The sequence below is a fragment of the Paramisgurnus dabryanus genome, chromosome 14, assembly GCF_030506205.2.
Source record: "Paramisgurnus dabryanus chromosome 14, PD_genome_1.1, whole genome shotgun sequence".
Lineage (NCBI taxonomy): Eukaryota > Metazoa > Chordata > Actinopteri > Cypriniformes > Cobitidae > Paramisgurnus > Paramisgurnus dabryanus.
The window spans coordinates 24,572,823-24,600,810 of record NC_133350.1 but is presented as its reverse complement, the minus strand read 5'-3'; the positions used below and the strand labels follow the sequence as shown (position 1 = coordinate 24,600,810).

The 27,988-nt window shown below is 37.7% G+C and overlaps 1 protein-coding gene across 6 annotated transcripts in view; it reads left to right on the top strand.

Moving 5' to 3' along the window:
* Positions 1-27,355, top strand: part of kif21b (kinesin family member 21B) — a 96,009-nt gene extending 68,654 nt beyond the window's left edge. For 3 of the 6 annotated variants that reach the window (XM_065241720.2, XM_065241718.2, XM_065241717.2), the window contains exons 27-35: positions 1,278-1,316; positions 7,316-7,452; positions 8,085-8,265; positions 8,352-8,516; positions 9,967-10,084; positions 10,274-10,444; positions 12,649-12,848; positions 13,290-13,426; positions 24,107-27,355. In XM_065241720.2, coding sequence (XP_065097792.1) covers positions 1,278-1,316; positions 7,316-7,452; positions 8,085-8,265; positions 8,352-8,516; positions 9,967-10,084; positions 10,274-10,444; positions 12,649-12,848; positions 13,290-13,389 — 1,111 coding nt within the window. In that variant the 3' untranslated portion in view covers positions 13,390-13,426; positions 24,107-27,355. The remainder of the gene's footprint in view (positions 1-1,277; positions 1,317-7,315; positions 7,453-8,084; positions 8,266-8,351; positions 8,517-9,966; positions 10,085-10,273; positions 10,445-12,648; positions 12,849-13,289; positions 13,427-24,106) is intronic. The other 3 variants (XM_065241722.2, XM_065241721.2, XM_065241723.2) reach the window with 3 other exon arrangements.
* Positions 27,356-27,988: the final 633 nt, after the last annotated feature.

The following is a 27,988-nucleotide window of genomic DNA, read 5'->3' as shown; positions in this document are numbered from 1 at the left end:
TCAAGCACATGATTTAAGACATGCTTTATTAGCATTAAATAATTGAGCAAATACCAGTAATATCACACGCGCAAACATTAGTAAATCGTGTAGCGTGAGTCATTTGAATAATTTCTACCCAAAAAATGTGCGTCTAAAAAGTAAACTCCTAGAAATGCATAAGTCGCAAAAAATAGCTAGACCACACCTTTTCAGCACTAATTATCCAATGCGCATCTCTAGTAAATCCCGACAGTCGTTATGTAATGGCAAAATGATGGTTTGCTCTGGGTCTATATTTTAAATGGTTAGTCAGATCTGGGTTGGCCCCAGTTTAATTACTTCAGGTCTTATTAACAATGTGTTTAAAACCAGAGTCGTTCGGAGAAAGAACGAACGCACTAACGCTCTAAAGTGCATGTTCAATCTCAAATGTAATCATTGCTTTATTCACCAGCTACCACCACAAGTATATTTCCGATCTGTTGGAAACACTGTTATGGTTTATTCTGATACAATGCCCTTATAGACTTCCAGTACAAGTGAGTTATGGCAATATGATTTATTTCCTAACACAGATGCTATTTAACCTGAGTAACCATCTACATTTTTTGCAATATAAAGAAAATGTATATTTATGACTTTATTAAACCACATATACAGTTCTTTCCACAAACACATCATTTGTTGTCTGTTTGCGTTTTGATCTCGTCCCATCTTCACATGTCTCATCAAAATCATCCAATCCAATTTGACATAATAGTTTTTAGTATAATGTGTGCCTGATGTCTGCTGTGTCCACTAAATGTTTTAAATATCTCACTTTTATATTGTCCCTGTGAATAATTAGAGCCATTTACCCGAGGACGTCATAATGCTGTCATAATTTCAATAGGAGATGCTGCTTCAATGAAATGTGTATTGATAATGTGTCTGACTAAAACACCATCCTTTCTTTATGAGAGTCATGTTTTATCTTACAATAAAAGCATCTTGGATCAAAATAATAGCTGGGTGAATTGAGACAAGTATTTATTAAAACAGCACAGCTGTGGGAATACATCGTGTTGATGTTTGTTTGTTAAACTGTGGGTCGGAGTGGGCTCCTGAATCTTTTACCAGTAACCCCATCCAATGAACTTTGCTTAACCCTTCCTGCTAACTCCTCCCCTTTTGTTCCTATCCCACCCCCCGATGCCTGCCTCCTGAAAGGCTCCTCCCCCTTCAGTTCCCTTCCTCTCTGTGTTCTACTTACTCTCCTCACCTTCCCCTAACCCTACTGCCGTTCTGCCCTATAGGTCGGATGACAGCGACTCCTCTCTCTCGGAGGTGCTCAGGTAGAGATCTCTGTCTGTCATTCTGTTTCCTGTTGCCTGGTCGCCCCGCCCGGCCGTACCCCACGGGGTGTGGTCATGGCGTGAGCGTGCATGTTTCCTTCCATTTGCGTGCGGTGCTGTGAGAATTGAATGAACCTTATGGACCGACTTATGGACCGTTTTAATAGCTTCAGAGGAAGGAAAATAGTCTTGGAAATTGAACTTTTGATCTAAATGTACTTTTAAATGTCAGCTTATGACACAAAATCATTGGATTGATTGCTTCCTGCCGAGCTGTTGGGAATGTCCTATTAAAAGCCCTTGGAATAGCTCTGAAGACGGCGTCCCACTAGTCGACTCGAAATCGCTCAATTTTGGTCGTAGGTGTCACACCTACCAACAGTTTTTGCAAAAATCTGGGACTTATTTTGTAAGAGGTTTTAAATTGAAGACTGCATCTGAAATTTTGTCTTGGTATGTAGTCTTGGCATGCTATGTTTGTTGCTTTAGTGGGAATTAGATTTACGTTTAGTAATACAGATTCGTGTGCCTCTATTTCTTATTATATTGGTCATTTAAGGCTTTAACTGGCGCAGCCCTTTTTGAGTGTGGTGGGGGGGGGGGTTGAAAAGGTAATGTACACCTTCAAATTAACATAAATCTGGCATTTTTTTGGTCTAGAAGCCTAATTTTGGTATCGTTTTAAAAACGACACTTCAACGTTTTTTACGGAAGTGTCTGAAGGTAAAAATATTATTTTTTTATAGCAGTTTACATATTTATAATAAATACAAATGCAATATAGTATTATTTTTAATACATAAAATTATCAAAAAACTGAGGTTTGTGTTGGTTTGCTGTGAGGTTTGCTGCATACTCTTGTCACAAATGAATAAATTACAGTTACTGCATTATTATTACTGCTAAAAGGTTTTGAAATATTAAAACTTCATTCTTAGACCTTTCCAATATATAGTTTGTCGTGATAGATTAACATTTTCATTAAAAATATTGAAGTTAACTTACTTATCCCGCTCACGGGACAGCGCCAGTTAATGGGTTTAATGTAGGTAAATAGAAAAAAATGGTAAACAATTACTATGGCAAACATTTGGCTTTTGGCTATGAACTTGATGCACTCAGGTTTCTAACCGTCACCTGCACGCACCATTTCTGACTACTAAATTGACTTGAACATCGACTAGTGAGATGCCGACCTAACTTGTTAAGTTTTACAAGTGTTTAGTCCCAGTTATCCCTTATTTCTTATTACTGTTGTTTCTCTCGCTCTGGGTTAAAAAGACGCCAAAAATTGACTTCCACAAACCCCAGAGGTTCAATTTTCTGTGCTCAATTTTATTTTCTTATCCAATATAGCGACACTGCGATTTCGCTGCACCTCACCTTGTTCCTATTATCCTGACAGCATGATTATATTTTTCTCGTTTCTTTCCAACGTTCTTGTTATCCCATTAGAAACTAATGGCTCTGTGATGGAACATGCAGTGCTTGAAACAACCCAGTCCCAAATTTCCTGTGACAAATCTCTTGCAAAGAAAAAGGCAGCTGCTTAACCTGTTCTCCACACGTCAACAGACAACAGCATGTTGTTAGACTTCATGCTAGGATGTCTTAGTATTTCAGCTAAATAGTCTTATCTGCAGCCAGTGTAATGGTTTGGATGTGCATTGATTTTTTGGGGGGATTTACTGTATTGTTTGTTTCAGATTAACACTGTTTGATCCGCGTAAAGCTTTATGAGTCAGTATGGTGAGCTGTTATTCTTTGAAGCCCAGTGGTCCAATCTAAATGCCGCTTTGGGAACGGTCCAATAAGGTTCATTCATAACAACTTTCCTTTTGGTTTATCCATAAAAAAACACAGAACCTCTTTATCCTGTCTTCCTGAAGGAAGCAGGGTATACCCCCCAATACTTCACCCCCTCCCATACTTTATACATTTCCATGTGCAGTTTTGTCTTAGCGTCCGACCCTGTTGTTGAAGGGTCAAGAACCACGAGCTCACTCCTCACTGATTATGTGCTGCATGAACTTTGGTTTGTAAAACATTTTAATTTTCTTGTTTTTAAATTTGCTGTTGTCATTTGTTGTCAGTTTTGCATTTCAGTGATTTTCGCACTTGTTTAAATGTTTTCAGTGTTTCAGGGCTTGCATGTTGTGTTTTTGGCTTTGATCGTATTGACTCATCACAGAAATAGTCATTGCGCGGCATGGCACAGCACTTGAATTTGATTGACACTTAGTGAGAAATAACGTTTTTAACTCATTTCCTTTTAAAATTACTCTCAAGGTTTCTTGTAATTCCACAGATCGCAGCTCAAATGAGCAAAAAATGAGGCTGCATGCAGTGGATAAATTATGTGCCGTTCATTAGTCAAGTCCGCTGAGGCATCAGTATTGCTCACACTTAAAGTTTGGGCATTTGACAAACCGTTACCCACAGTGAGATTTGCCTTACAGATGAAAAAGCAGGCGAAAAAGTCAAAAGGGGAAATAAAAACCCTGAGCTATATTCAGGGGTGGTGGCATCCTCGTAACTTGGGGCAATAAGCAACTGGATGGTTTCCAGTACAAGTACTTCATAGCATGGATTTTTGCTCATTTTCAATTAAAATGATATTTGAACACAGCTTTAGGTAAATCCTTCTTTCCACCGCTTTCGCTACAATTCTTTGTAGCTTGTAAGTCAATATTTTTTCTTCAGAGTTTACAGACTTAAGCAACTTTTACACATACAAACATTTAAACTTCTTCACACGGTTCTGAACCTTATCACCATCGGTTCCCGTTCACCGGACGCCCCTAGAGTTCCCCCGCTTTACTGAAGCAAGCACAAATGTGCCAACAGCCGCCTCCCGCGTTTCATCCGTCCTCAAGAGAGCCAAGATGTCCCAGTTTCCTCTTTAATCAGCCATCCTCTTGTCACCTCTGCGCGCGAGGCTTTGACGGCTCTACCATCATTAGAACTTCACAGGAACTGAGCTGGACAGAGGCAGCTCGCGGCCCACCAGAGACCAATTTCCCTTCATCCCGAACTCCAGATTCATTCGGTTCCGTCACGCTACCAGGGCTGGTCGGGAACGCTGTCAGCCTGAAGGGAAGAGCCTCATTAAATTTTTAGGGGTAGGGAAGGCTTGTTTAGCCCTGCCAGGTTGCCAATGTATGTTGGCTAATTGACAGCCACAGCTGTAGTCCCGAAGCTTTTCCGGCTGCAAAAATTGACACCAAAAGGAAGGTGGTATTCAAAAAGTGATACCAAGTTAGTTTGATTGTTTATCTTCTACAGGCATATCATTTCACCTGTTTACACGACATTTCCAGTTTCCAGGAGGGGTCACTACTGAGCTGAAATCCCCCTTGCTGTTTTGACAGACGTATTGCATCCTCCGCTCTGCACAAGGGGGAAAATAAGACCGAAATATGACAAGAAATGAGAACGGAACCATGCAGTGTTTTTACTTGTCGTAGCCCCTTAAGTTTAAATCCTTAAAACCTTTCTACAAGTTTAATCTCTCAGTTCGTGAAGCTCTGGAGCAGTTTATCACCGAAGACTCTTCTCCATCAAAACAAGCATGTGCGTTCAACATTTCCCTTGCAATAGAAACTCTCATTTAGCCCGTGGCAGTGGTCCATCATAAATCCAAACAGAAATTCAGCTTGCCAGCTGTCAGTGCACGTTACGTTCACTGGCGGTTGGCTCCGTGGTGCTTTTTACAACAGATGTGGAGATTGAGTTTTTCAAACGTAGACCACCTTGCCTGCGCTACTGTTGGGGGAATGCAGGTGTCCAAGATGAGACGTTGCTCACCCCCGCATTGTGATTTGAACGATCGTGACAGGCATCATGTGATGGTTAGAGCAAGTCTGTTGACCACAAAATAGTAACATCTTAACACAAGTAACCATTCCAATCTCGCCTTTGTCAGGCTGCTGTCTTTATGGCTGAAGGGTTGTATGACCTGACTTACAGTGAACGCTTTTCTACTGGTAAAAGCTGAGCTTTGAAATGTCCTTTGGGAGCTGCTGGGAAACTGTGGGCCTCCTAATTGGGACCATCTTTCTCACAAGCTGTCCAAGATGGGGAAGTGCCACTTGCTCCAGTGGAGGGTCTTTTTAACTATTTATGTTGATATGAATACGTTTAAAAAGCCACACGCCGCTTTGCATCCTCAGACGTTAAGAGTTTCCTCCTTCACCCCCACTGAAGTACAAGGGCTTCTGGTGATAAGTCCTGCACTTTATAAGCACCGCTTGAACAACTAATCTACTTCAATCATACGAACTGACATGTGCGCATTGACTCGCGTTATGTAATGTTAACACACCTTTGCCTTATGCCTAGTTCAGATGGCACAATTTTAGCAAATCGGTGCTCGTTCATGCGAGTAACAATCAAACAGTGTGAACTATCAAAGACGCCATCTGAGAGAATATCTGGACCTGTCGGCGATTCAAAATCCTTCATGGACATTGAATTGGACATTGGACGGATCCACTTCTTGTTGTAGACCAACCAAATGGCTTTGAAATGCCAATTTAGGGTTTTGAAACCAAAATGTACACGTTTTTCATAGTTTGGCTTCAGTCTACATATTTTCCGGACTATATAAGTGGCACTTTTTTCATAGTTTGGCTGATCCTGTGACTTCAAGTCAGGTGCGACTTATACGTCAAAATTAATTCATATGAACCAAGAGAAACCATTGCCGTCTACAGCCGCGAGAGTGTGGAATGACTTCTGGACCTTTTTGAACTTGTTTTGGCTTGTCGTGATAATTTAGCCTATTCAGCCTGCCAGGTATGTTCGATATGCTATTGCGTTCGGTGAATAGATGGTAATGTTACATTAACATATACGGACACCTATTCAGCCTGCTGGTCTGTGTGCCATTGTTTAGTTGAATAACTTGCCTTTCTAGATTAAATGTCTGTTCTTCGGCTTGGATTTTATGAAATTATTTTCTAAATAAACGCGACGTATAGTCCAGTGCGACTTATATATGTTTTTCCTCTTCAAAACGCATTTTTGACTGATGCGACTTATGCTCTAGAGCGACTTATAGTCCGGAAAATACGGTAGTAGGGTATTCATTTAGGTCTGATACAAGGGGTGGTCACACATTTTAAGCATGTAAATAAAAATAGGAAATGATGTCATACATTAGAGCTGCTTCTAGAACATCAAATAATACAAAGTTAACATACACTTGTTTATACCACGGGGCTGTTGAATGCTTTATTCTGATTGGTTGAGAAATAGTCAAAGAGTTTTGATTATTTTTCTTTTGACAGAGGTGGTGTGTTGTGGCCTTTGCATTTGAGCTATTCATATAAGGCAAAACCCAAAATATCAAACTTGGGTTTTTAGTCTTCTGCACTGAAACGCAGTGTAGTGTGACCACCCCTTCAACTATTCAACATTACAGTTAGCATTACATTTTCTTTCCCGCCTGCTATGGTATGACGGGATGTAATTAGCACCTGCTCCATACGTGAAAACTCTTGTATTGTTTCACCGGCTTTATCTGTCTTGCGGATGTTCATATTATGGACGACCCCCAGGAAGACGCTTTGGAGACGACGTGCCATTCTTGAGCATCAATCACAGCCGGAGTCTGATAAAGCTAATTAAGTATCAGCACGTTGATAATGAACTTTGCGGAAAGCGGGCAGAGGTTGGGGGTCCGAAGTGTGCAGGGTGTGACAGCAGGATTTCGATTTTGGAAAGGGGTCACGTTGTTACTGTTGCGGCTCCACAGGCTTAACAAGAGTGTAAAAATAGTTGAAATAAAGACTTTTCCTGTTTCTATCTTTATCCTCTTCTGTCTTGTCCCACTTTTCCTGCACTTTAACAGTGGCAAAAAGCTTAATTGTTTATGCTTTGCAACAGATGGTATACATCGTATTTAGATGCATGAATCTTCCTTTCCACCCACATTTCCAAGACACAAACGTCCTCAATTCACAGTCATGTTTTAAATGCAGCATGTCTTTGTGCAGGGGTGTGATCAATCCCGCAGGTGGGTTAAAGGGGGGCAGGACGGCCCCTCTGCAGTGCGTAGCGATGGCTGAGGGCCACACCAAACCCGTTCTCTGCCTGGATGCCACCGATGAACTGCTATTCACCGGCTCTAAAGGTACACCACGCACCATTACACTCATTTCACCCGCTTACATCACTCGGTGTGCGTCTGAACCCATTACAAAAAACACTCATGCACCCATCAGCTCATTGACACGAGCCAATTCGAATTACCTGGCCTTGTTGTTTTGAGGTCAGACTGTCTGAATGTTTTATTGAACTGCTCTGCAGCATACCGCTGTCTACAAGGTAATGTGGGCCGGCTCGACTAAGAAATGCGATTCTTTTATTATTCACAAAGCGGCAACTATTATTTTCCAATCTGCTGGTGTTATTTTCTTTTTGAGAACTAGGATTGTTAAATACAATCAGTTGCGTATTTGTACAAAGCTGTAAACACAATGATTCTCGACGGGCAGTAAGAGGAAAAGCTAAATGCAAATAATAGAAGGCAACTGTATAATTGTGCATAACACTTAAATAAATAAATGTAATAACTTTAATAAGGGGGTAGGAAATGCCTCCATCTGTGGCATAAAAAGGCGTTTCACGTAGATTTCTTTGTCATAATTTGGTACTGTTTTTGAGGCATCACCTGAAAATCTGGGTCCTGAAGCTAGTTGACAAACACAGATTTAGCATGATATCATATACTGTTCTTCAATAAGTGGTGTTTGTTGTTTTCAGATCGTACCTGCAAGATCTGGAATTTGGTGACTGGGCAGGAAATCGTGACCCTGAGGGGACACCCAAACAACGTGGTGTCCGTCAAATACTGCAGCAACTCCTGTCTGGTCTTCACGGTGTCCACCTCATATATCAAAGTGTGGGACATTCGCGACTCTGCCAAATGTGTCCGGACATTTACGTGAGTATCTGAAATGTACAATTAACCACAGTGAAAACCGAAAACAATCCTCATGCAAAAATTAAATTTTTTCAATCCACGTTCAGGTCGTCGGGTCAGGTGGTCTCAGGCGACGCCTGTGCTGGTACAACCACACGCACCATCACCACAGCCCAGGGCGAGTGCCAGATCAACCAGATTGCCCTCAATCCCTCGGGATCCGTGCTGTATGCTGCTGCGGGCAACACTGTCCGTACCTGGGATCTCAACAGGTGCCAAGTTCATTCCATGAGTTTGTGTTCACTGACCTCAGAGCAGCAGAAAAACATGTATTAGCAATTATTGATTAATTCACAAACCACCCAGGCACTGGTTTTTAAAGTTTTTTTTGGGTCACTATTTGCATTTTCTTTTAAACCACTGCAGCATATGATATTTTAACTCTTTCCCCGCCAAAAAAGTTGCCAGTCAGCGCCAGCATATTTTATGATATAATGCCTTTCAAAAAATGTTCTTCTTTAAATATATAAACATACAATATATCAAATGAAAGAACAGACCTTCTGCTTTAAAAAAAGAAGTTTCATCCTACCTTCATTTGTTCTCTTTTTATCACCTCTCAAATAATGGGTAGGTTTCTTCAAAAAAACACATTTTTGAGCAAAAAGCTGAGATAATTGCATTTTTGTTAAAGACTTTTGATAGAGATCAGATTCAGAGTGATTATCAAAACATACACAGAGTTTGAACTGTTTGCCCTAAGAGGAAAACATCTGTTTTTTTTTAAAGTTGTGTAAGAGATAATAGCGGAAATACAGATTGCCGGAAAAACTCGTCATTGGCAGGGAACCGTTTTCTCTTGGCAGGGAAAGAGTTAAAGACCCTATGAAATGTAACTTCTTTGTGGCTTTTACCCTATTGTCAAATATTTGGCAAAATAGCTGCTTTTAGTATAAATGTATCTTTTTTTTTTTTTGGAAAAAACAAAACAACAAAAATGTTGCTGATTTAGGGTGTGTGTTGTGTGTTTGCATGCTTGCTATAAATGTATGTATCTATGTATGCATGTATGTATGTATGTATGTATACACTGTATGATAGGGGTTGAACGACTTCAAATTATTTCAAGTCGACTGTTATGACATCAAAGTCGAGTTGACGTCGACTAGTTGTTGATGTCAATCATACAAAACACAAGAGATGGGACTGCATTGCATTATGCCACAATTTATTAGCAGAACATTAAAACAGATGCTGATTATACAGCTTATGTTGCAACTTAAATTTAAAAAGTAATAAAAATCATATGTTGCAACTTAATGTTAACAATGCAACAATAACTCCCATTTTAAAGCATTTTTTATCAATGCATGTCGGCATAACAATGCTAAAATTATACAGCTCCTATGTTGCAACTTAACATTAACAATGCAACAATAAATAAAAAAGTATAGTGATTAATGCGACTAGGCGACGTCAAGCTTAAAGCGTCATGACTTTGCATTAAGGTCAACTTGTCGACTAGTTGGTTCAACCCCTACTGTATGGATGTTGTCTTTTCGTAATACCACCTGTAACCCTCTAGCAACATCTTCTCTGATTCAGAAATTTGTCAACACAGCATAGAGTAAATTTGCATGTTAACCCACGAGGTATTTAAACACGCATACAGTGCATTGTTGTGATTATTACTATAGACTGATTTTGAGACATTTTGTGCAGAATGCAGACTACAGGGAAGCTGACGGGACATATTGGGTCAGTCATGTGTCTTACAGTGGGTTATTCTGGTGGTTGCAAGGACCAAGTGATCACTGGATCTAAAGACCATTACGTTAAGGTGCAGTTTAACCGCTTTGGTCATTTATTTCTTTTCTGCACACACAGACACACATATACTGTATAAAACATAATCTCTTTTATATTTACCATAAGTTAAAGACCCAAACCTGTTTTATTTTCCAAATATTGTAAGGCTATGCTGTATGTGATATACGCAAAGACTCACAAGGTTTTTGATTCAATGCAGATATTTGATGTTGCGGAGGGCGCCCAGGGCAACATTGGACCAGCTCATAACTTTGAGCCCCCTCATTACGATGGGATCGAGTGCCTTGCCGTACACGGTGACATCCTGTTCAGCGGTTCCCGTGACAACGGCATTAAGAAATGGGATCTGGGTCAGCAGGAACTGATTCAGGTATGTGTGTGTGTATGTATGTATGTATGTATGTATGTATGTATGTATGTATGTATGTATGTATGTATGTATGTATGTATGTATGTATGTATGTATGTATGTATGTATGTATGTATGTATGTATGTATGTATGTATGTATGTATGTATGTATGTATGTATGTATGTATGTATGTATGTATGTATGTATGTATGTGTAAGGGATAATGTAGAGGCAGCCGGTAGTTATCGGGAAATAAGCCCCGACAGTGTGATCAGGACCCGACGCGAAGCGGAGGGTCTTGTATCACACTGAAGGGGCTTATTTCGCGATAACTACCGGCTGCCTCTACATTATCCCGCTTATTACACGGCTACTTGCCACATAAGAAAAAAAACTGGACATGAATATGAATTTGAAACATTTTATTGGCATATTTGTTTTAAATTAACATTTTTATCCTTCCGCGAAACTTTGCACAGATGCATAAAATGATCGTAATACCTTATTAAGATCCTCTGCTTCATACTTGTCTGTCTCCATTTTTTCTGTTTTAGCCAGTCTTTGAGAAGTTTTAATGCCCATTCTGTATTTTTTTGTGTATTGGCTTCGTAGCTGTCATGCTCTATTTTGTCAAGTTCAGTCTCAGTAAGCTCTCTGTGTCTTGTCGTTGTTCGTTCTTCTATCCACTGTTTAAATGTTTTGTTTTTTCCGTACATGTTAAAGTTAATGTCAAAATTTTCCATTCTTAATTGTGGTTGTCCAGTGTTTGTCACAAGATGGCACCAAACAGTAATCTTTGTTGGCGCGGAGCGATTTTAATCGTACAAGTAGTACCGGCTATGCGTTATTATTTTGGAGCGGTTATTATTTGAAAAGAACGAACCTGCAAATGTCTCAACTGACCAATCAGAATCAAGCATTCCAGAGAGCCGTGTAATAAATGTGTATATATAGTCTTTGTGACATGTTTGTGTAATGTAAAATTGTAAGCATATGGCAAGTGAAATCTCGTTTTTTGATGGGCATTATATTGATACATTAACAAGGTTTGTATTCATTTCATCCTTTATCTATTGTTTATCTATTATCCAGCATTTATCTATTGTTCCTGCGTTTCTAAAGGTAGTTTGGCATTTGTCAGTGACTGTTAATGTCATCAAAGTCTGACCGATGAGAAAGCTATTAGTTTAAAGTCTGATTGAAAAGGTTTCTCTAGTTATAAGCCCTTCATACATTGATTTTTTTAGACAAGAACACCTTTCAAAGTTTCCCTCAACTGGAGCGAAAAGGTCAGGAGTAATAGAAGATTATAATAAGGGGAAGTAAAAATGGGTTGTACAAAAAAAGTGTCAAGAGATTTCTGAATTATGTATTCCAGTGTTAAATGTGGTGATGTTGACTAATTCAGCATAGATGAACGGTAAAGTACAAATGTTTTGTACAGGACAATTCATTGTGTTAATTTCTGGTGTTCTTTAATTGCTTCTAAATATTTCAAGTTGTCCTACATTGTGCCAGCATAAAATTGGGCATGTGAATAAAAAGCATTGAGAAAATGTAAGCTTTGTTTTGTATCTCTGAGCTAAATCCACAGCTGTAATTGCACATTTATACCGTTTAAAAATGATTGACAGCATACTCTATTCCCTCCTTTCCAATAGAGTAGGTTTAAATCCCATAGTAGTTAACATTGTTTAAGCAGTGTGTTTGTCGAAGCACACAATCCACTAACTCGCCTTCCCCCTCTGATTGCACGACTGGGTAAATTTGCCAAGATAAAGTGCTCGGGTTGCTCACTTTTATGAGAATCTCCTCAGATTCCCCACAGGTCTGTCGGCAGAATCCAATGGAATCTGGAGGTTGGAAAAAGAGAAATGGATCGTGCCTCATAATTCTCTTACATTTTATTATAACATCTGTATTTCAGATTTGTATTACTCGAATGCGTGTTAAATTTTAAATGTGCTTGTTTATTGAAGACATTTGTAATCTTGTTACAAGTGGTGCTGCTATGCCAGTGTTTGCTGTTGTGGCTCATACTTGTATAAATCGATAACCCTCGAGTGCATTATTAGACATTAAGGATACCTCAAGGCATGTGAATTGTTAAGGGGAGGTATGCACAATATCGGTGACTTGTTAGGGGGCTTGAGACAATATTGACTCACAGCACACTAAGCATCATGACACCATTTTTCATACTTAAACTGTCCGTTCCCACAGCAAATCCCTACGGCTCATAAGGACTGGGTGTGTGCTCTGGCATTCGTTCCCGGGCGGCCCATGCTCCTCAGTGCCTGCAGGGCGGGCATGCTGAAGGTGTGGAACGTGGATAACTTCACGCCCATCGGAGAGATCAAAGGCCACGACAGTCCTATCAATGCCATCTGCACCAACTCCAAACAGATCTTCACTGCCTCCAGGTACGTGCATCAAACAAGACAGATAGTCAAGGAAAAGTTTCAAAGAGAGACATACTTTGGGAAAACATGATGCAGGGAAGAGATTTTAAATATGGTAATTTTGGAATGAAAATGTTAGCGTTATTAACAACACTCCAATGAAGTAGGTCATCAGCTCAATACATCCGTCTATTTCTGCCTCCCCTCTTCACTGTATGCACTCCCGTGATATCTTTTTTCCAGACAGAGACTACTTGGAAATATTCAGTCAGACTAATATGTTTTCAGACCTACTTTTGTGTCATTCTGAAATGCTTGTTTGTAGAACAGATGGGATTCTGGGATTGTATGACGGAACGTCTTTAATGTGTCTCTAATAAAGCTTTTCTGTTCCTTTAATTCTCTCCATTCATCTTACTCTCTCAATCCATCCCTTCCCTCCCTGGGCCTTCATAATTACAGTGACTGTCGGGTGAAGTTGTGGAGTTATGTCCCTGGGCTCACGCCCTGTCTGCCCCGTCGGGTCTTGGCCATCAAGGGTCGGGCCACCAGCCTCCCCTGAGTCTGCACTTAATACCTCCTGCCTCTGGTTCCCTCTGGTACTGTCCTTTCTTTCTGGATTTCCTATCTTTAAATGTCTCCGCTTTTGTACAGTTTTCCTTTTCCATTTTTCCTTACCCAACTTTTTTTATACCAAAATGATCACAAAGTACATATTGCGAAAAAAAAATCATCTCTGCTTTAGATGGAATGACCACAAATTGATGTCAGGTCACACATTTTTTCACACTGCATGACTATCCTTCGGTCGCAACTGTTCTCACACTGCACGATGGATCAGCGACAGGGGGTTTCACATTGCATGACTTTACTATAGGAAGAATTGCCGACAACTTTGTCCCGTTCTGCAAACTACGTCTCACAACCAAATGCACGCAAGAAGTGACAAGGAAACAACGCAGGGTCACGTGTGTACTCACGTGAGACTGGAATCATAACTCCTCCCTGAACTTCCAGCTGCCCTGTGTGCAGTGGTGGAAAGAGTACTGGATTTTTATACTTAAGTAAAAGTACTGGTACTTGGGAAATAATTCACTTGAGTACAAGTAGAAGTACTGAAAAATAATATGACTGAAGTAAGAGGAAAAAAAGTAGTTGGCTGAAAAACTAAACAAGTTACTGCGTTACAAAGCACTTTGATAAACCTTACCCAAGGAAACTTTTCGAAGTGCCAGTAGAAAAGACAGAGCTACAAAGTGTTATAACTAACAACATTTATTGAAAAATAGGACTTGAAAAGCATTAGCTCCCACCCTGATCATAATGCTTTACTACTTAAAAGTACAATATAACATTTTTTTTAAACCTGAACTGAACTAACCTAACAGATTGTACAAATAAAAAAAAGTAAAATCACACAACAAGCATTTCAGAGTAGCTTCATTCAAAAAAGCAATCCATTTTGATTAAGATGTAATGTGTGGGATGTCTATTTTTAGCCCAATACAAAATTAGTACTTTAGTTTACAGAGATGTGTTTAATTAGTAAAACATTTACGTGTGATCTAAGCTACTGATTTATTCATATAATTAAGATTCGATAGAATTAACTAACTCATTCGACATATTTAACTTAATCTTGCCAAATTGCTTGTGAGTTTAACACTTACCTCAATGTGTTTGCGTGATGATGAGGAATTGTAAAATGCAGATATTTCCACATTCTTTGAAAGGCAGAGCTTGCAGCTCATCATGATGCTTTGCCCCTTTTTGCTTTAGTAGCTGAATATTTGAGAAATGCTCATCGCCACCATCATCATCACCACCACCACGGAAGCTATCGGTCTTATCTACAACTGTAGCCATTTCGCTGTATTTTCACTGAATCCACGCAAAGTGGCGCCGGATCGTATATTTATTTAGAAGAACGCACCTTGTCATTGGCTAGTGCATTTATTGGCTCATAAATCTTACTGCACGTTATAGTTTTGAAACAAACGTGGATTTTTTATGTACTTTTGGGGAAAAACAAATGTAGGGAAGTTGAATACATCATTTTTATATGACTCAAGTAAAAGTACCACAATTTAATTGTACTCAAAAAAGTAGAAAAAAATTAAAAATGTACTCAAGAACTGTAACGATAGTATTTGTAACTAGTTACTTTCCACTCCTGCCTGTGTGTCGCTGTCTTATTGGCTGTAGGTCATCGCAGATGTTATTTTTGGTCAGAACTCATTTCACACGGCATGATTTTGAATCGCCGACAGGTCCAGATATCTAGCATGCCAGATATCTCAGGCTTGTTTGGCAACTCATTGGCGATTCTCTTAGATCACGTTTTTGGTAATCACACTGTGCGATTTCTCAAAACTTTGTGCAGTCTGAACTCGGCATTAGAGACAAAAATGGTTGGCTAATCACGGCAGATCTAATCTTCCTGCTGGAGATACAGTCAGAGTGCTTAGGGGTTTAACTATCCATAGGGCAGTGGTTCTCAAATTTTTCGGCATGCGTCCCCCTTGCGTACAGTGCATACCTTCATGTCCCCCAAAAGAAAATTAATGACATAAACTTTTCCCCCGGCATTGACGAGTTTTTACAGCAATCCGTATTTCTGCTATTATCCACTAGGTGGTGCTCTTACCCAACACTGAAGCATCCACTGATCCAAAAACAGTATTTTGTATGTTTTCATCATCTTTCTGAATCTAATCTTTAACAAAAGTCCTTTACAAATATGCAATTGTCTTATCTTAAAAACCTACCCATATTTGAGAGGTGATAAAAAGAAAACAAACGAATATAGGATGAAACAGTTTTTTTTTTTTTGAAAGCAGGGGGTCTGTTTTTTATTTGATATATTGTATGTTTATATATTTATAGAAGAAACATCTTTGGAGGCATTAAACTTTTGTGAAAATTATACAAATGCTGGTGCCAGCTGTCAACAAAAAAAAAACAACGCTAGCGGCGAAAGAGTTAAACAATCTCGAACTTGGAATCTGAAAAATAATGCTACTTACCAACAGCACTACATTGTATAATTGAATATCTTTTGTTTAATTCAGAGTAGGGCTGCACGATTCGGAGAAAAAATCTAATTGCAATTTTTCTGATCAAAATTGCGATTCGCGATTAAAAATGCGATTCGTTGGTATATAATAAAAAAGCTACATCCAGGTTTGTTGTGGTGGTTTTAATAGCACCAAAGAAAGAGGCTGTGCTACTGTTTATTTAAGACCTCTTAAACATTGTACCAAGTTCTCTGCAGGACTTTGCTCTTCTGCAGACAAACTTTTTTTTAAATCTAAGAACATTAAGAAAATACAGTTTAACAAAAATGTATTGAAAGTTTTATTTAAAATAACATATAGGCCAATGTATTTTGGCTGTCACTACAACAATGCTTCTGACAAGCAAATGTTTAGTTTTTTCTTTTAATCATAAGACTAAACTCATCTTGTTTTACTTTTCAGGCATCTGTAATAAATGTAAATATATTAGTTATTAGAATCTATGATTTAACATAAGCAAAAAATACAAATAAAACACTGCACAGTCCTCACTGTACGATTTTAAATGTGGAGCTGCAGAAGCTTGTACAGTTAAGATTAAGGAGTGATCTTAATTTTTGGTGTGTAATAAACATTTCTGACACAGAAAGCACCAGGTTACTGTCTGTCACTTTAAGACACAAGACAGCTTTAAAACTGCTCTGCTTCAATGTACTTATAAACATCCAGCTGTTTATGTTCACTCAGACAAGAAAGAAAACTTAAGTTTAGTGATCACGCGTGTGCTGACTGCTCTCTGTGTGCGCGCTTCATGAACCCTCGTGCCTGTAAATATTCAAAGCGGTGCAGATGTGCGCGTGCAAGAAAGTATAATGTACCTCTTTTGTCTGCTGTGTTCCGGGCTTTAATGAAACCTGCTTATAGTCTGATGAGGCGCTTGTCATTGTTTGCGATGCATGACGAGAAACGGACGTATATACACACCTTTATTTCTGTCCTTTCATTTGCCGGTTAAAGGGATAGTTCGGCCAAAAACGATATTAAACCCATGATTTACTCACCCCCAAGCTGTCCGAGTTGCATATGTCCATCGTTTTTCAGACAAACACATTTTCGGATATTTTAGAAAATATTTTAGATCTTTCTGTTCATTAAATGAAATGTTACGGGGTCCAGCAATAGTCCACGACCTTCAAGTCCAAAAAGTGCGTCCATCCTTCACAAATTAAATCCAAACGGCTCCAGGATGATAAACAAAGGCCTTCTGTGGGTAATCCGTGCGGTGTTGTTGTAGAAATATCCATATTTAAAATGTTATTAACGTTATAAACTACCTTCCGGTAGCGCCGCCATCTTAGACTCAGGAGAGAGTATTAGCGTAGTGTACGCACTTTTCTTAGTGACGTATGACAAATTCGCAGGGCGGGGGCACAGAGCAGCAGCAGAGAAACTCTGTACGCTGCGTAAGCTCTCATCCTGAATGCGCATCACTCCAAAATGGCGGCGCTACCGGAAGGTAGTTTATAACGTTAATAACATTTTAAATATGGATATTTCTACAACAACACCGCACGGATTACCCACAGAAGGCCTTTGTTTATCATCCTGGAGCCGTTTGGATTTAACTTGTGAAGGATGGACGCACTTTTTTGGACTTGAAGGTCGTGGACTATTGCTGGACCCCGTAACATTTCATTTAATGAACAGAAAGATCTAAAATAGTTTCTAAAATATCCGAAAATGTGTTTGTCTGAAAAACGATAGACATATGCAACTCGGATAGCTTGGGGGTGAGTAAATCATGGGTTTAATATCATTTTTGGCCGAACTATCCCTTTAATGAGTTATAATGGGTTTTAAAAATGATTGATTTCGAAATCTGCCAACTTCCATGACATTCCGTGTTGTGCAGTTAATTCCATTTGTATGCATTTCGCAATTCTGTCCGTGTTTTCCGCATCGCGGAAATCATATGGCCGTACACTTTGTTGGGGAGTTGAACTGCTGCTCGCGCAATGGCGTTATCTGACGTTCAGTCAGCACCTCAGTGTTAATGCCCTCTATTGGTTCAAACGCATCAAACGTAAAATGCGCATGGAGCGAACTATCAAAAACTGCATACTAGATGATTGTTGTGATAGTTCTGAATCGAAATAATCGCAGCTTTTGCGATTCGAAAATCGCACCCATCCAAATCGCGAATTCGGTTTAAAAACGATTAATCGTGCAGCCCTAATTCAGAGGTTTAATTACACAGAATTTATGATGAATGAATGTATTTTATAATATGTCATAAAACTGGGGCCCCCTGGCACCATCTTGCACCCGCCCCCCAGTTTGAGAACTACTGCCAGAGGGTAACAAAGGAAAACAAATATTGTATATAATCTGTTTTACACTTCGCAGGTTGTTTGGTCAAAAACCGAACTTGATTCTGACAGGAAGTGTAGAACATCTGAGAACAAACTACACAGCTCAACCGTGTCATTTTGTTATTGTCAATTATTTTCTACTTTGTCAGCTGTTTATTAGGTCTCTCCCCTCTCTCACGTTGCTCCGGTTTCTTGCTCATATCTTTTATTTTTCTCTTGATCTCACAGAACTTTCACTTCCTTAAGGCTGATAAAGTAACTCGTACTAATTAGACACTAAACTCTGTGCATCATTTCTTTCCCACCCGAGTGGAATCAACTTGGAGTCTAAGAAAACCCTTAAAAAACTTTAATTGCGCTCCGTACCAGTGGCATAAATCCTTTTAATTGGTTGTAGTTAAGCTCCAGGTACCACAAAATACATTCTGCATCTCTAGCATTCGCGAACCATTGCCCTTTCCCCATGTCTGTCGCAATAATGTTGTGTTTGAATGGTCATATATAACCATTAAGCACTGTTTCACCAAGTGCATTATAGCAAAACCAAATTTTTTGAAAACCTTGTCCATAAAGCAGTAAAAACATTTTTCTTACCTTGTTGCAGAATTGTTTATTTCTTGTTTTAAGCACAAACCTTAATAACCTCATTTTGCCAGTACTGTACAAATAAACGAAAAGTCTCAAAGCCTTACCATCTTTCACAATTCAATTTTTACTGCTGCAATCCGTAACTTTTTTGGTTTAAACATAAACAGTTGAGCAAGTACATAAAATCAGTGTTGAAAACGGTCACCCAATGGTAAGCTTACAATAATGATTTATAATTTGAACTTCTGGGTCCAATTTCGCAAGAAATGTCAGTTTTACAGTATGACATCATTTGACTTCATAAGTAGGGGTATGCGGGGCAAAAACTAACGCAGAGTTAGTTGTAACACGGACTGTTTACATTGTTGCACAAGGTTGAGCGATTTAATTTTCCGGTATTTTTTTCATGCTGCTAAAGATCTCCCGCACATTTATGGAAATGTATAATGTTTTTCCAGTAAGTTATTGATGAACGAGTGTTTTGGTGTCATGTAAGTAAATTTTTTTTTCATCATATGTTTTTTTTTTTGGTTTCTAAGTTGGTTGTGTAAGATACCAAAACCAATGCTATGTCATATTAATCAGTGTCTTGTTGACTATAACATAGCTTCGTTTTAAAATGTATCTGCAGCTCTTAGTAACTTTTTTTGTGGGCTTGAAAATATTTTGACCCAGCGGGGTTAATTGTGACGCTGTGTTACAACGAACCCCTCAGCACTTACGATAACAAAACCGCTAACATTAGCGTAATTCTTGCCGTTGTTTTAAATAGGCTACACACAAATGATTGCTGGCTGCCAACAAAATAAATGTGCCTGTCTTATCAAAAATCATGTCAAATTAAATTTTGTTCATATCTTTAATATTGATTAAATAAGGTCACGTCAAAGATTGAAATCATAATGAAATGAATGACTAAAATCAGACTTTGATGCTCATTATCTCAGAATTAGATTTTTGAAACTGTTGTATGTTTATTACAGACTGGGTCACATATAAAAAATGTTTTGTCAGAATTGTGCTGCTTTTCCTCACATATTTAGACATTTGTATCCATTTATAATTGAACTATTGTTAGAAAAGGGCTGGATGAATGAATACAGTGTGGATAACTGTCTATTATAGACAGATATATAAACAATATCCACTTCAAGTATATAGACAAAATAGTATTGAAATATTTCCCTGCTTTAATTTTTAACTTAATTTTTAGCAAATGTTACAACTAACCCCCTGCCTGTTACAATTAACCCCACCTATGGGGTAAGTTGTAACGTTTGCACTTCTCTCACGTTTAGTGTAATTGTCCAAGAATGGTAAGTACTAGAAACAAACTTCAAATGTTCATTTGTAGCAGAGATGTGTGTGCTGCTTGTGTAAAAATATAATTAATCAAACTCAAATATTTTTTTTAATGATTGAGCCAAAACCAAAAAGAGTTAGGTTGTGCCCCGCTCTCCCCTACTACTGTAATTTTATGTTTAAAAATAGAGATATGGAGACAAAAGTTTGCTTTTAAAGCGATAGTTCATCCAAAAAGCAAAATTTGCTGTATCAGACCATCCAATGTGTTGGTGAAATTTTTTCTTCAGTAGAACAATAAAGAAGATATTTTGCATAAACCGCAGTGCTCTGTGATTTATATAATGCAAGTAAACGTTTTTCACCACTTTAGCCCTTTTCACACCAAGATTACGGAAAATACACAGAAAATGCATCCAGGATTTGTTCCGTATCGTTTGATAGTTCATTCACACTGCCAATCATTTTCCGGAATCTGTGTGTGCATTCACAAACATGCCTCAAAGATCCCGTAAAGCAGGGTTCTTAAATTAGTTTTCACCAGGGCCAAATTTTTAAAACAACACAAAGTGTAAGGCCACTGATCACAATGTTTGTTCCATGCGAGCCTATTGTACCTGCTCATATCCACACTAGATTTATCTACAGTCCCATTGTAAAATGGTTTAATGGGTTACAAAACTCACACTGTAAAAAAATATGCAGCATTTTTGTCAAATCAGCATATTTTTAGTTACTATATCCTATAAAATCAAGTTGAAATTGTTCAACTTAATTTTTTTTACTTTTCAGAAGCCAAAACTTAAAGTAGTAGGTTGAATTGACTTGCAAAACCAAGTTGTTTAAACTTCATGCTGCATTTTTTCCAGTGCACTGTTTGGATCATATCATGTTTTTTTTCCAGTCACAGATTGGATAATTTTTCTGATTAGATCAAATTAGGGTATGGCAAATAAAATGTGCTTTACATTTAATACTTAACATGCCATGTACACATTACAATAGCCTCAAACTTTATAAAACAAAGCAGCGATTAACAAAATAAGAACACTGGGTCTCATTCACTAATAATTGCGTACTTTTTTTGTATTTATACGCACACTTGAACTCACAAAAACCGTGTTGTGAATTCCGCCTAATACACAACACGTGCGTACGCACACGAGTTTGTTCTTAAACTTGCTCTTACTTTAGTGAATTTGGTGTGTTCTACATGAGCGGCCTCGTGCACGAGGTTGGTAATTTGCATAAAACATGCCCAAACCAGCTCCATATAAGGATTTTCCGCAGTGCAACGCTGGTCCACAGAAAACTTTAGAGCAGTTTGTCATAGAAGCAAAAGAGCTCAAAGAAATTCATGATCATATTTATTATCGGTAAAGTTACGTTTTGCTTTGCATTTTTTAATTGGGAGATTTTGCTGTCGCTGGAGAAAGCCAGTGCTGTCCACCGACTGGAGTAACATTAAAGAAGTATTGGACACTTTAAAAATATGACATTTAATTAATATGACAGAGACATACATCTGTATCTAAAATAAAACAGACAGGAGATCAAGTGATTGATGTTTGGACTTCTCATTACATTTACATGACATTTACATTAGGCATTAAGCAGACGCTTTCAAATAGAGGAAAGCATGAAGATTTGTCATTACATGCATCTTCTTTATATTTTTAGAAAAAATAAGTAGGGTATAATAATATATAATATAATGTATATAATAATAATAATAATATATATATAATTTAAATGATAATATAATAGAAAAATTTATATTATAAAACGGCTCGTTCTGGTTCTTCATTCTGATTGGTTGAAACGCGTTCTAAGCCGTGATAAAATACCCCGGTAAACCCACGGTTCAGTCTGCATTACATAAGTATCACTGCGGCACTGTTGCTGCGTACTGAATTATGAAAATAAACACCACATGTCTTTAATCATATTTGTATTTTTCTACATTTGCACAATTATGGCGATATCCAGATAAATGTCATAGATATTGTTGAGTCATTTCGTCAATAAAGAGAAAACGTTCTCTGAGTTGTTTTTGTCTTCAATTTATATTTCCCCTATTATCCACTAGATGGCAATCTTACCCAACTTAAACACTGACGCATTCACTCGAGCGTGACGTGTAAGTTTTGATGGCTCTGAATCTGATCTCTTACAAAAGTTCTTCACAAAAATTGAATTATCTCTGCTTTTAGCTGAAAAGTTGAGAGGTGATAACTGATAAGAGAACAAATGAAGGTAGGATGAAACGCTTTTTTGTTGTTGTTGTTGTTTGAAAGCGGATGGTCTGTTCTTTCATTTGATATTTTATGTAAAGAAGAAAATTTTTCTGTAAGGCATTAAACTAAAACGAACGCTGACGGGGAAAGAGTTCAGCATGCTTCCAAGCATATTTGATCATCACTTCAACAGTTGCACGATATAAATGTTAATGTATAAATTAAATTAGATGAATGTTGATTTATAAAATAAACACCACAGTCTTAAATCATATTTTCATTGTGTCTTTTGCTGGTTGTGAACTGCGCTCTTTTGCAGCCACTCTTGATTCTGAGGAACTACTTTGTTTGGCGGAAGACTAATATTTGTACTAATATAATTACAACTTATTTGTGTCTTATTTTATGAAATCCTGCTATGTATATAAAGTAACCGTTTTATAAAAGCAATAAGTCCCGCGAAGCAGTGGGGTTACAGTGCATTTTATGACAGCTAAGGGGGTTACGCTTCGCGTCGTGCCTAACAACGCCCCTTAGCTGTTATAAAATGCACTGTAACCCACTGCTTCTTGGGACTTATTGCTTTAATATAAAATATAATCATGTACATTTTATATATTAACATTATTATAAACATTATAATTATAGCCTAGTTACTAGTATTTGATTAGCGTACGTGATTATTGCGTATGACTGGTTTTAGGTTTTCTTGAATTTTTGCGTACATTTAGAAGACATGTTTATACGAAAGTTTTTGTTGAATCACGATTTGTTCGTGAAAACATCCGTACGCAGATCTCACGCACAAATTTGTGTGTACGAATGCTTAGTGAATGAGACCCAATGTCTTCCCTGCTTAAATTTAATATAAAGAATATTTTTCAAGGCTAAAGTGATGTTTGATTCACATTAATGACACAGACAGCAAGTTCAAAATTACAGTACTGTCACTTTAAGAGCGCCATGTCAAAAATCAAATTTTTTTCTCAACTAGTTACGTTCACTTCAAGATATAAATAATAGTTTTTACAAGACTACTTGCTGAAAATGTTTTGTGTCCAGGCAAAACATAAGCGATAACTGAATTTTATGTGCTCTCTGTTTGACACTCTCTGTCTCCAAACTAAGCGCTGTCTCTGCTCTCTATCTCTCTCTTCTTTGTGCATATTAATAACAACCAAACTGAAATGAGAGTAAGATAATGTACACTTCAATTGTTTTTAGAAGAATACTTGCAGAGATTGTTTTTTGCGTAGGTGTCCGATTTTATTTCCTTTAAACCTGCTGCTCCATTTATTGACAATTTTGTGATTTTTTTCCTCTGCTACTAGTAACGCCGTAGTCCTCTCAACTAAGTTGAACGAATTTCATCATGTTTTATTTCACAGAAAACCACATTGCATTTCCCTCATAATTAGCCCAGAAAATCGCAAGAAATTCCTGCACATTTTATCCGGGCCCGCTAATGACTCATTTATTGCTGTCGTGCAGAGATTTAAATTTCATCTTTTTCATCAGAAATACAGTGTTGAGATACAAGCACACAGCAGGGTTTTGATTTTTATTCGGGATTAAAGGTTCATGCGTGTAATTGGTGAGAGAAGCGGGATCCTCTCTCTTTGTGAACTCTTGGTTTTGATGTCTGTGCCGTCTCTTCAATGTGAGAAGCTACACTGATAGTGTCTGAAAACTCTTTCTGATTATCGCCCTTGTGCTTCTCCTCCACCTCTCAATTTATGCTTTGCTTTTTGTCTCCCCTACAGTGACAAGAGAGTAAAGATCTGGAATTCGAAGATGGGAAAAAGAAGGTGACGATCCTCTGGGTGGAATTGGTGCCTGTCTTTTTTAGTATGTCTGCTAATTGAGCGGTCACAACCTAATCTGACCTCAGCGCAGTCCAGGGGTCGACCGTCCTTTTTCAGAAGGGCAGTTTGTGTTGACCTCTCTCATGTCGATAAGACACAACGGTCTGTTCTGATGACAACCCTTTCAACTACCTGATTGTGGAGCGTGACGCATGAGGAATAATCACAAGGTGAAGCTTCAAAGAGCTTCTTGATGTTTTTTGTTTTTTTTTTGGTCAAAACCCATTTGACCCTGAAGATATAGGATCTGTAGAAGAATGTGTGTGAATGCACTTTTTTTTACAAATTCATCCTGTTGGGAACACAGAAGACTCCACGATGAAGGAAAGAAGACCACTTAAAAAGTCAAGTGGCACAAAACTTTGGTCTTTTGGCAAGTAGCTTAACCGTTTCCAGTGATTATCCCGAACATTCCATAAAGACCCTAGATGCTTGACGCTTAAAGTTGAGCAAATACATCATTCCTAATCTCATTTCTAAAACATGTTGTGCAATAGTGCGAACTTCCACCCATTTCTCCGGACATTTCAAGTGACTAACGGCTTCCTTAAACTTCCTCCACCGACAAAAGCTGGTCACAACTCCGTCCTTTTCTGCGTTTTTCGTTGCTGTGAATATTATGTTCAGTACCTCAGATTTAAATTGGGGATGTAAAACCCTCACTCATTTTGGGATTTTGCTCATGAGAGGATCCCAGCTTTATTATTTTTTAGTTGTGTGAACAGAGGTCTCAGAAGTGTAAGCAGTATTACAAATCTGCCGAGTTGGCATTTTGAGGGGGGGTGTGTGTGTCTAATAAGCCCATCTCATCTGGGACGTTGACACCGACACTAGCGAGATGTTTTTCTTAAGTGTGCAGAAATAGATGCTGCCTCAGGACTAAGTGTTTGATCTCATGCTGTGATGCCCGCGAGGGTTTCATATTGTTGGACCTTTGTGGTAAATTTTTTTTTGATGCTTTTCTTACAACATAATCTAATTTGGTCATTCATTTTTTTTTTTATATATTTGGATCCACTCATGATATGTGTGGTAAAGAATTTGCACAACAGCTATTGATTCAGGGGCAACTTTGAAATGTTATGGTCTTATTTATGTCTGGTCCATGTGATTTCATTTTTTAAAGGGACAGCTCACTAAAATTATGAAAAATCTATCATTATATGTCTTTATACTATATATTTGTCTCTCATTGCCCAAGTCATTTCTTATCTGGGAGTAAATAATGACTGAAATTATACTGAAATGAGGTTGTAGCCTAAAGATACCAAACACAGAAGTCTTTTCATCACAGTAGAGCTATTGGTTGCCTACCAGCTTACTCCAGTACAAACATCCGCTGACAACCAAGACAGCAGTGTTAAACTAGGTCAAATTAGTTACTGTTTTCTCCCAAGCTTCCACCTCTTAAAAAAACACCCTGGAGTTTTACTCTCAGTTAAATGAAACGGGAAGCCGCCTCCTCTGCGTTGAAGAATACGGCATGCCTGATGGGGATATGTGGGTGTTGGCAAGCTTGTCTTGGTAGAACACATGCAACTTTGTTTATTTTTAAGGCATCAATCTTGCAGCGCCACGCGCCGCTTCCTTCCCAAGCTTTCTGTGATTTACGGTCTGTTGTAATGAAACATATCTATCACTCTTATCTGACATCCTTTTCTGGTGGCCCCCTGGCAATCCGGTTTCTTTACGCTGCACATGAGCCGTTGTGCAAGGAAAGTTTTTATATTCTGGTTTATCTGATGAACGACCCATGGTACCGATCTACGCTTCTACTAGGAGGGTAGTGGGATTCCCAAGTGCCAAGAGCTTATTCTGTGTCGAATATAGTAATGATAAGGATTTCATCAAAATGTGCAAATTCGCTTCTGTGCTGTTCTGCAAGTACTTTAGGTTTATTTAGGGTTTTTTTGTTGAATGCATCGTGATGTCACAAAGCTGCTATCGGTCATTTAAAGCTACAACAAAGCTTTTGTTGTATAAGTGAAGATATTCATATGATGACCCACAAAATGGTTGGGTTTAGTCTGGGTTTTGCTAGTATTAGGGTTGCCAATCCAGATTCAGAAAGGCCGCTGCAGAGTTTAGATCCGACTCTAATCAAACACACCTGCTTGTAGTAATGGTAAAGATTTTTATTAGCTACACTGCACTGTAAAAGTAAAATTTGGATCAAATTTAAAAATTTACTTTAATTGGTAACGCCTAAAATTTGACTTTTTTTTCAACGTAAATTTTCTCACTTGAGTGAAAATTTAGGGCACATTTTTTGAATTACTTTAATTGGTAAAACCTAAAATATTTAAACAATGTCAACTTAAATATTTCAAGTGAAAAAATTTTATTTTCAATTTTACAAATCAATTTTTGGCATAACCAAAAGTTATTTTGATCCAAGTTGATCTAACGTTTACTTTTTACAGTGTGTAAACATTCTTCTTGCATTTTTACGTTAAATCAACTTAAATTTACAATTAATTTCAAATTTCTTGACTTATTGCTAGAAATTGCTAGAAATTATTAAAATAAAGTAGAAATACAGTAACTTAAGCTAATTCAAATTTGTTTTATAATTTTAAGAGAACCCTTACACTGTAAAAATTCCTTGTTGCACTTAAAATTTTAAGTTAAATCAATTTGAAATTACAATTAATTTCAGCTTTCTCGACTAGTGAGGAGTTGCTATAATTTATAAAAATTTAATTGAATTGAATCTTAAATTATTTCAACTTTATTTTTATAATTAATAGCAACTTCTCACTAGTCAAGAAAGTTGAAATAAATAGTACATTTACGTTGATTAAACTTAAAAATGTAAGTGCAACAAGGAATTTTTTAAAGTGTACTAGTCAAGAAAGTTAAAATGAATTGTAAATTTAAATTAATTTAACTTTATTAATTAAAGATAACTTAATTTAAGTGTAACAAGGAATTTGTTACAGTGTAGAAATGGTGCTAAATAGCACTAAAAGCTCGTAATCATAGGGAATTCATTTTAAGTGCTATAAAGCACCTACCTGTATGACGAACCATAAGGAGCTAATATAGTACCAATATAGCATCACTTATGCACTGTAAAACCTAAAAGTCAACTCCATTAATTTAAGTAAACCGGTTGCATTAGTTTTAAAACACATAAATTTGAGTACTGTGAACTTAAACAAATTGAGTCATATGCAGTTATGCACTTATATTTAAGTTCACACTACTTAAATATAAGTGCATAATTGCACATGACTCAAGTTCACAGTACTTAAATTTATGTGTTTTACAACTTAAATGGTCTAATGCAACCGGTTTACTTAAATGGTTTGAGTTAAGTTAACTGTTAGAATTTACAGTGTGGTTCTACAGAGCACAATTTGGTTCTACACAGGTGCTACATACCTACTTAAAATGATTCCCCTATGAATGTATTTTTTATTTTATTTTTTGAGTTTGGGACTGTAGGTTAAGTGTGTTTGATAAAGGTTGAATCTAAACATTGCAGGACAAAACAGGCTTGGTTCACCCTTTATTAGCGTAACCATTTTAAAAGTCAAATGTGTATGGCGGAGCTATTTGCATACTGTATAGCTCATATACATGCATACATATTTATGAGAAAGAATGCGATAGGGGCTTCTTCACCCTTTAGGTTGATGCGTTCAGTTAAATATCCTGCCTATAGATTGCAGCTTGTGCATTTGTAAGTTTTTTTTAATTTGGCAGTAGCTGTTGTGCACCCTCATTACAGCAGTATTTTATCTTCATTAGACTGTGTATGGGTTTACAGTACAT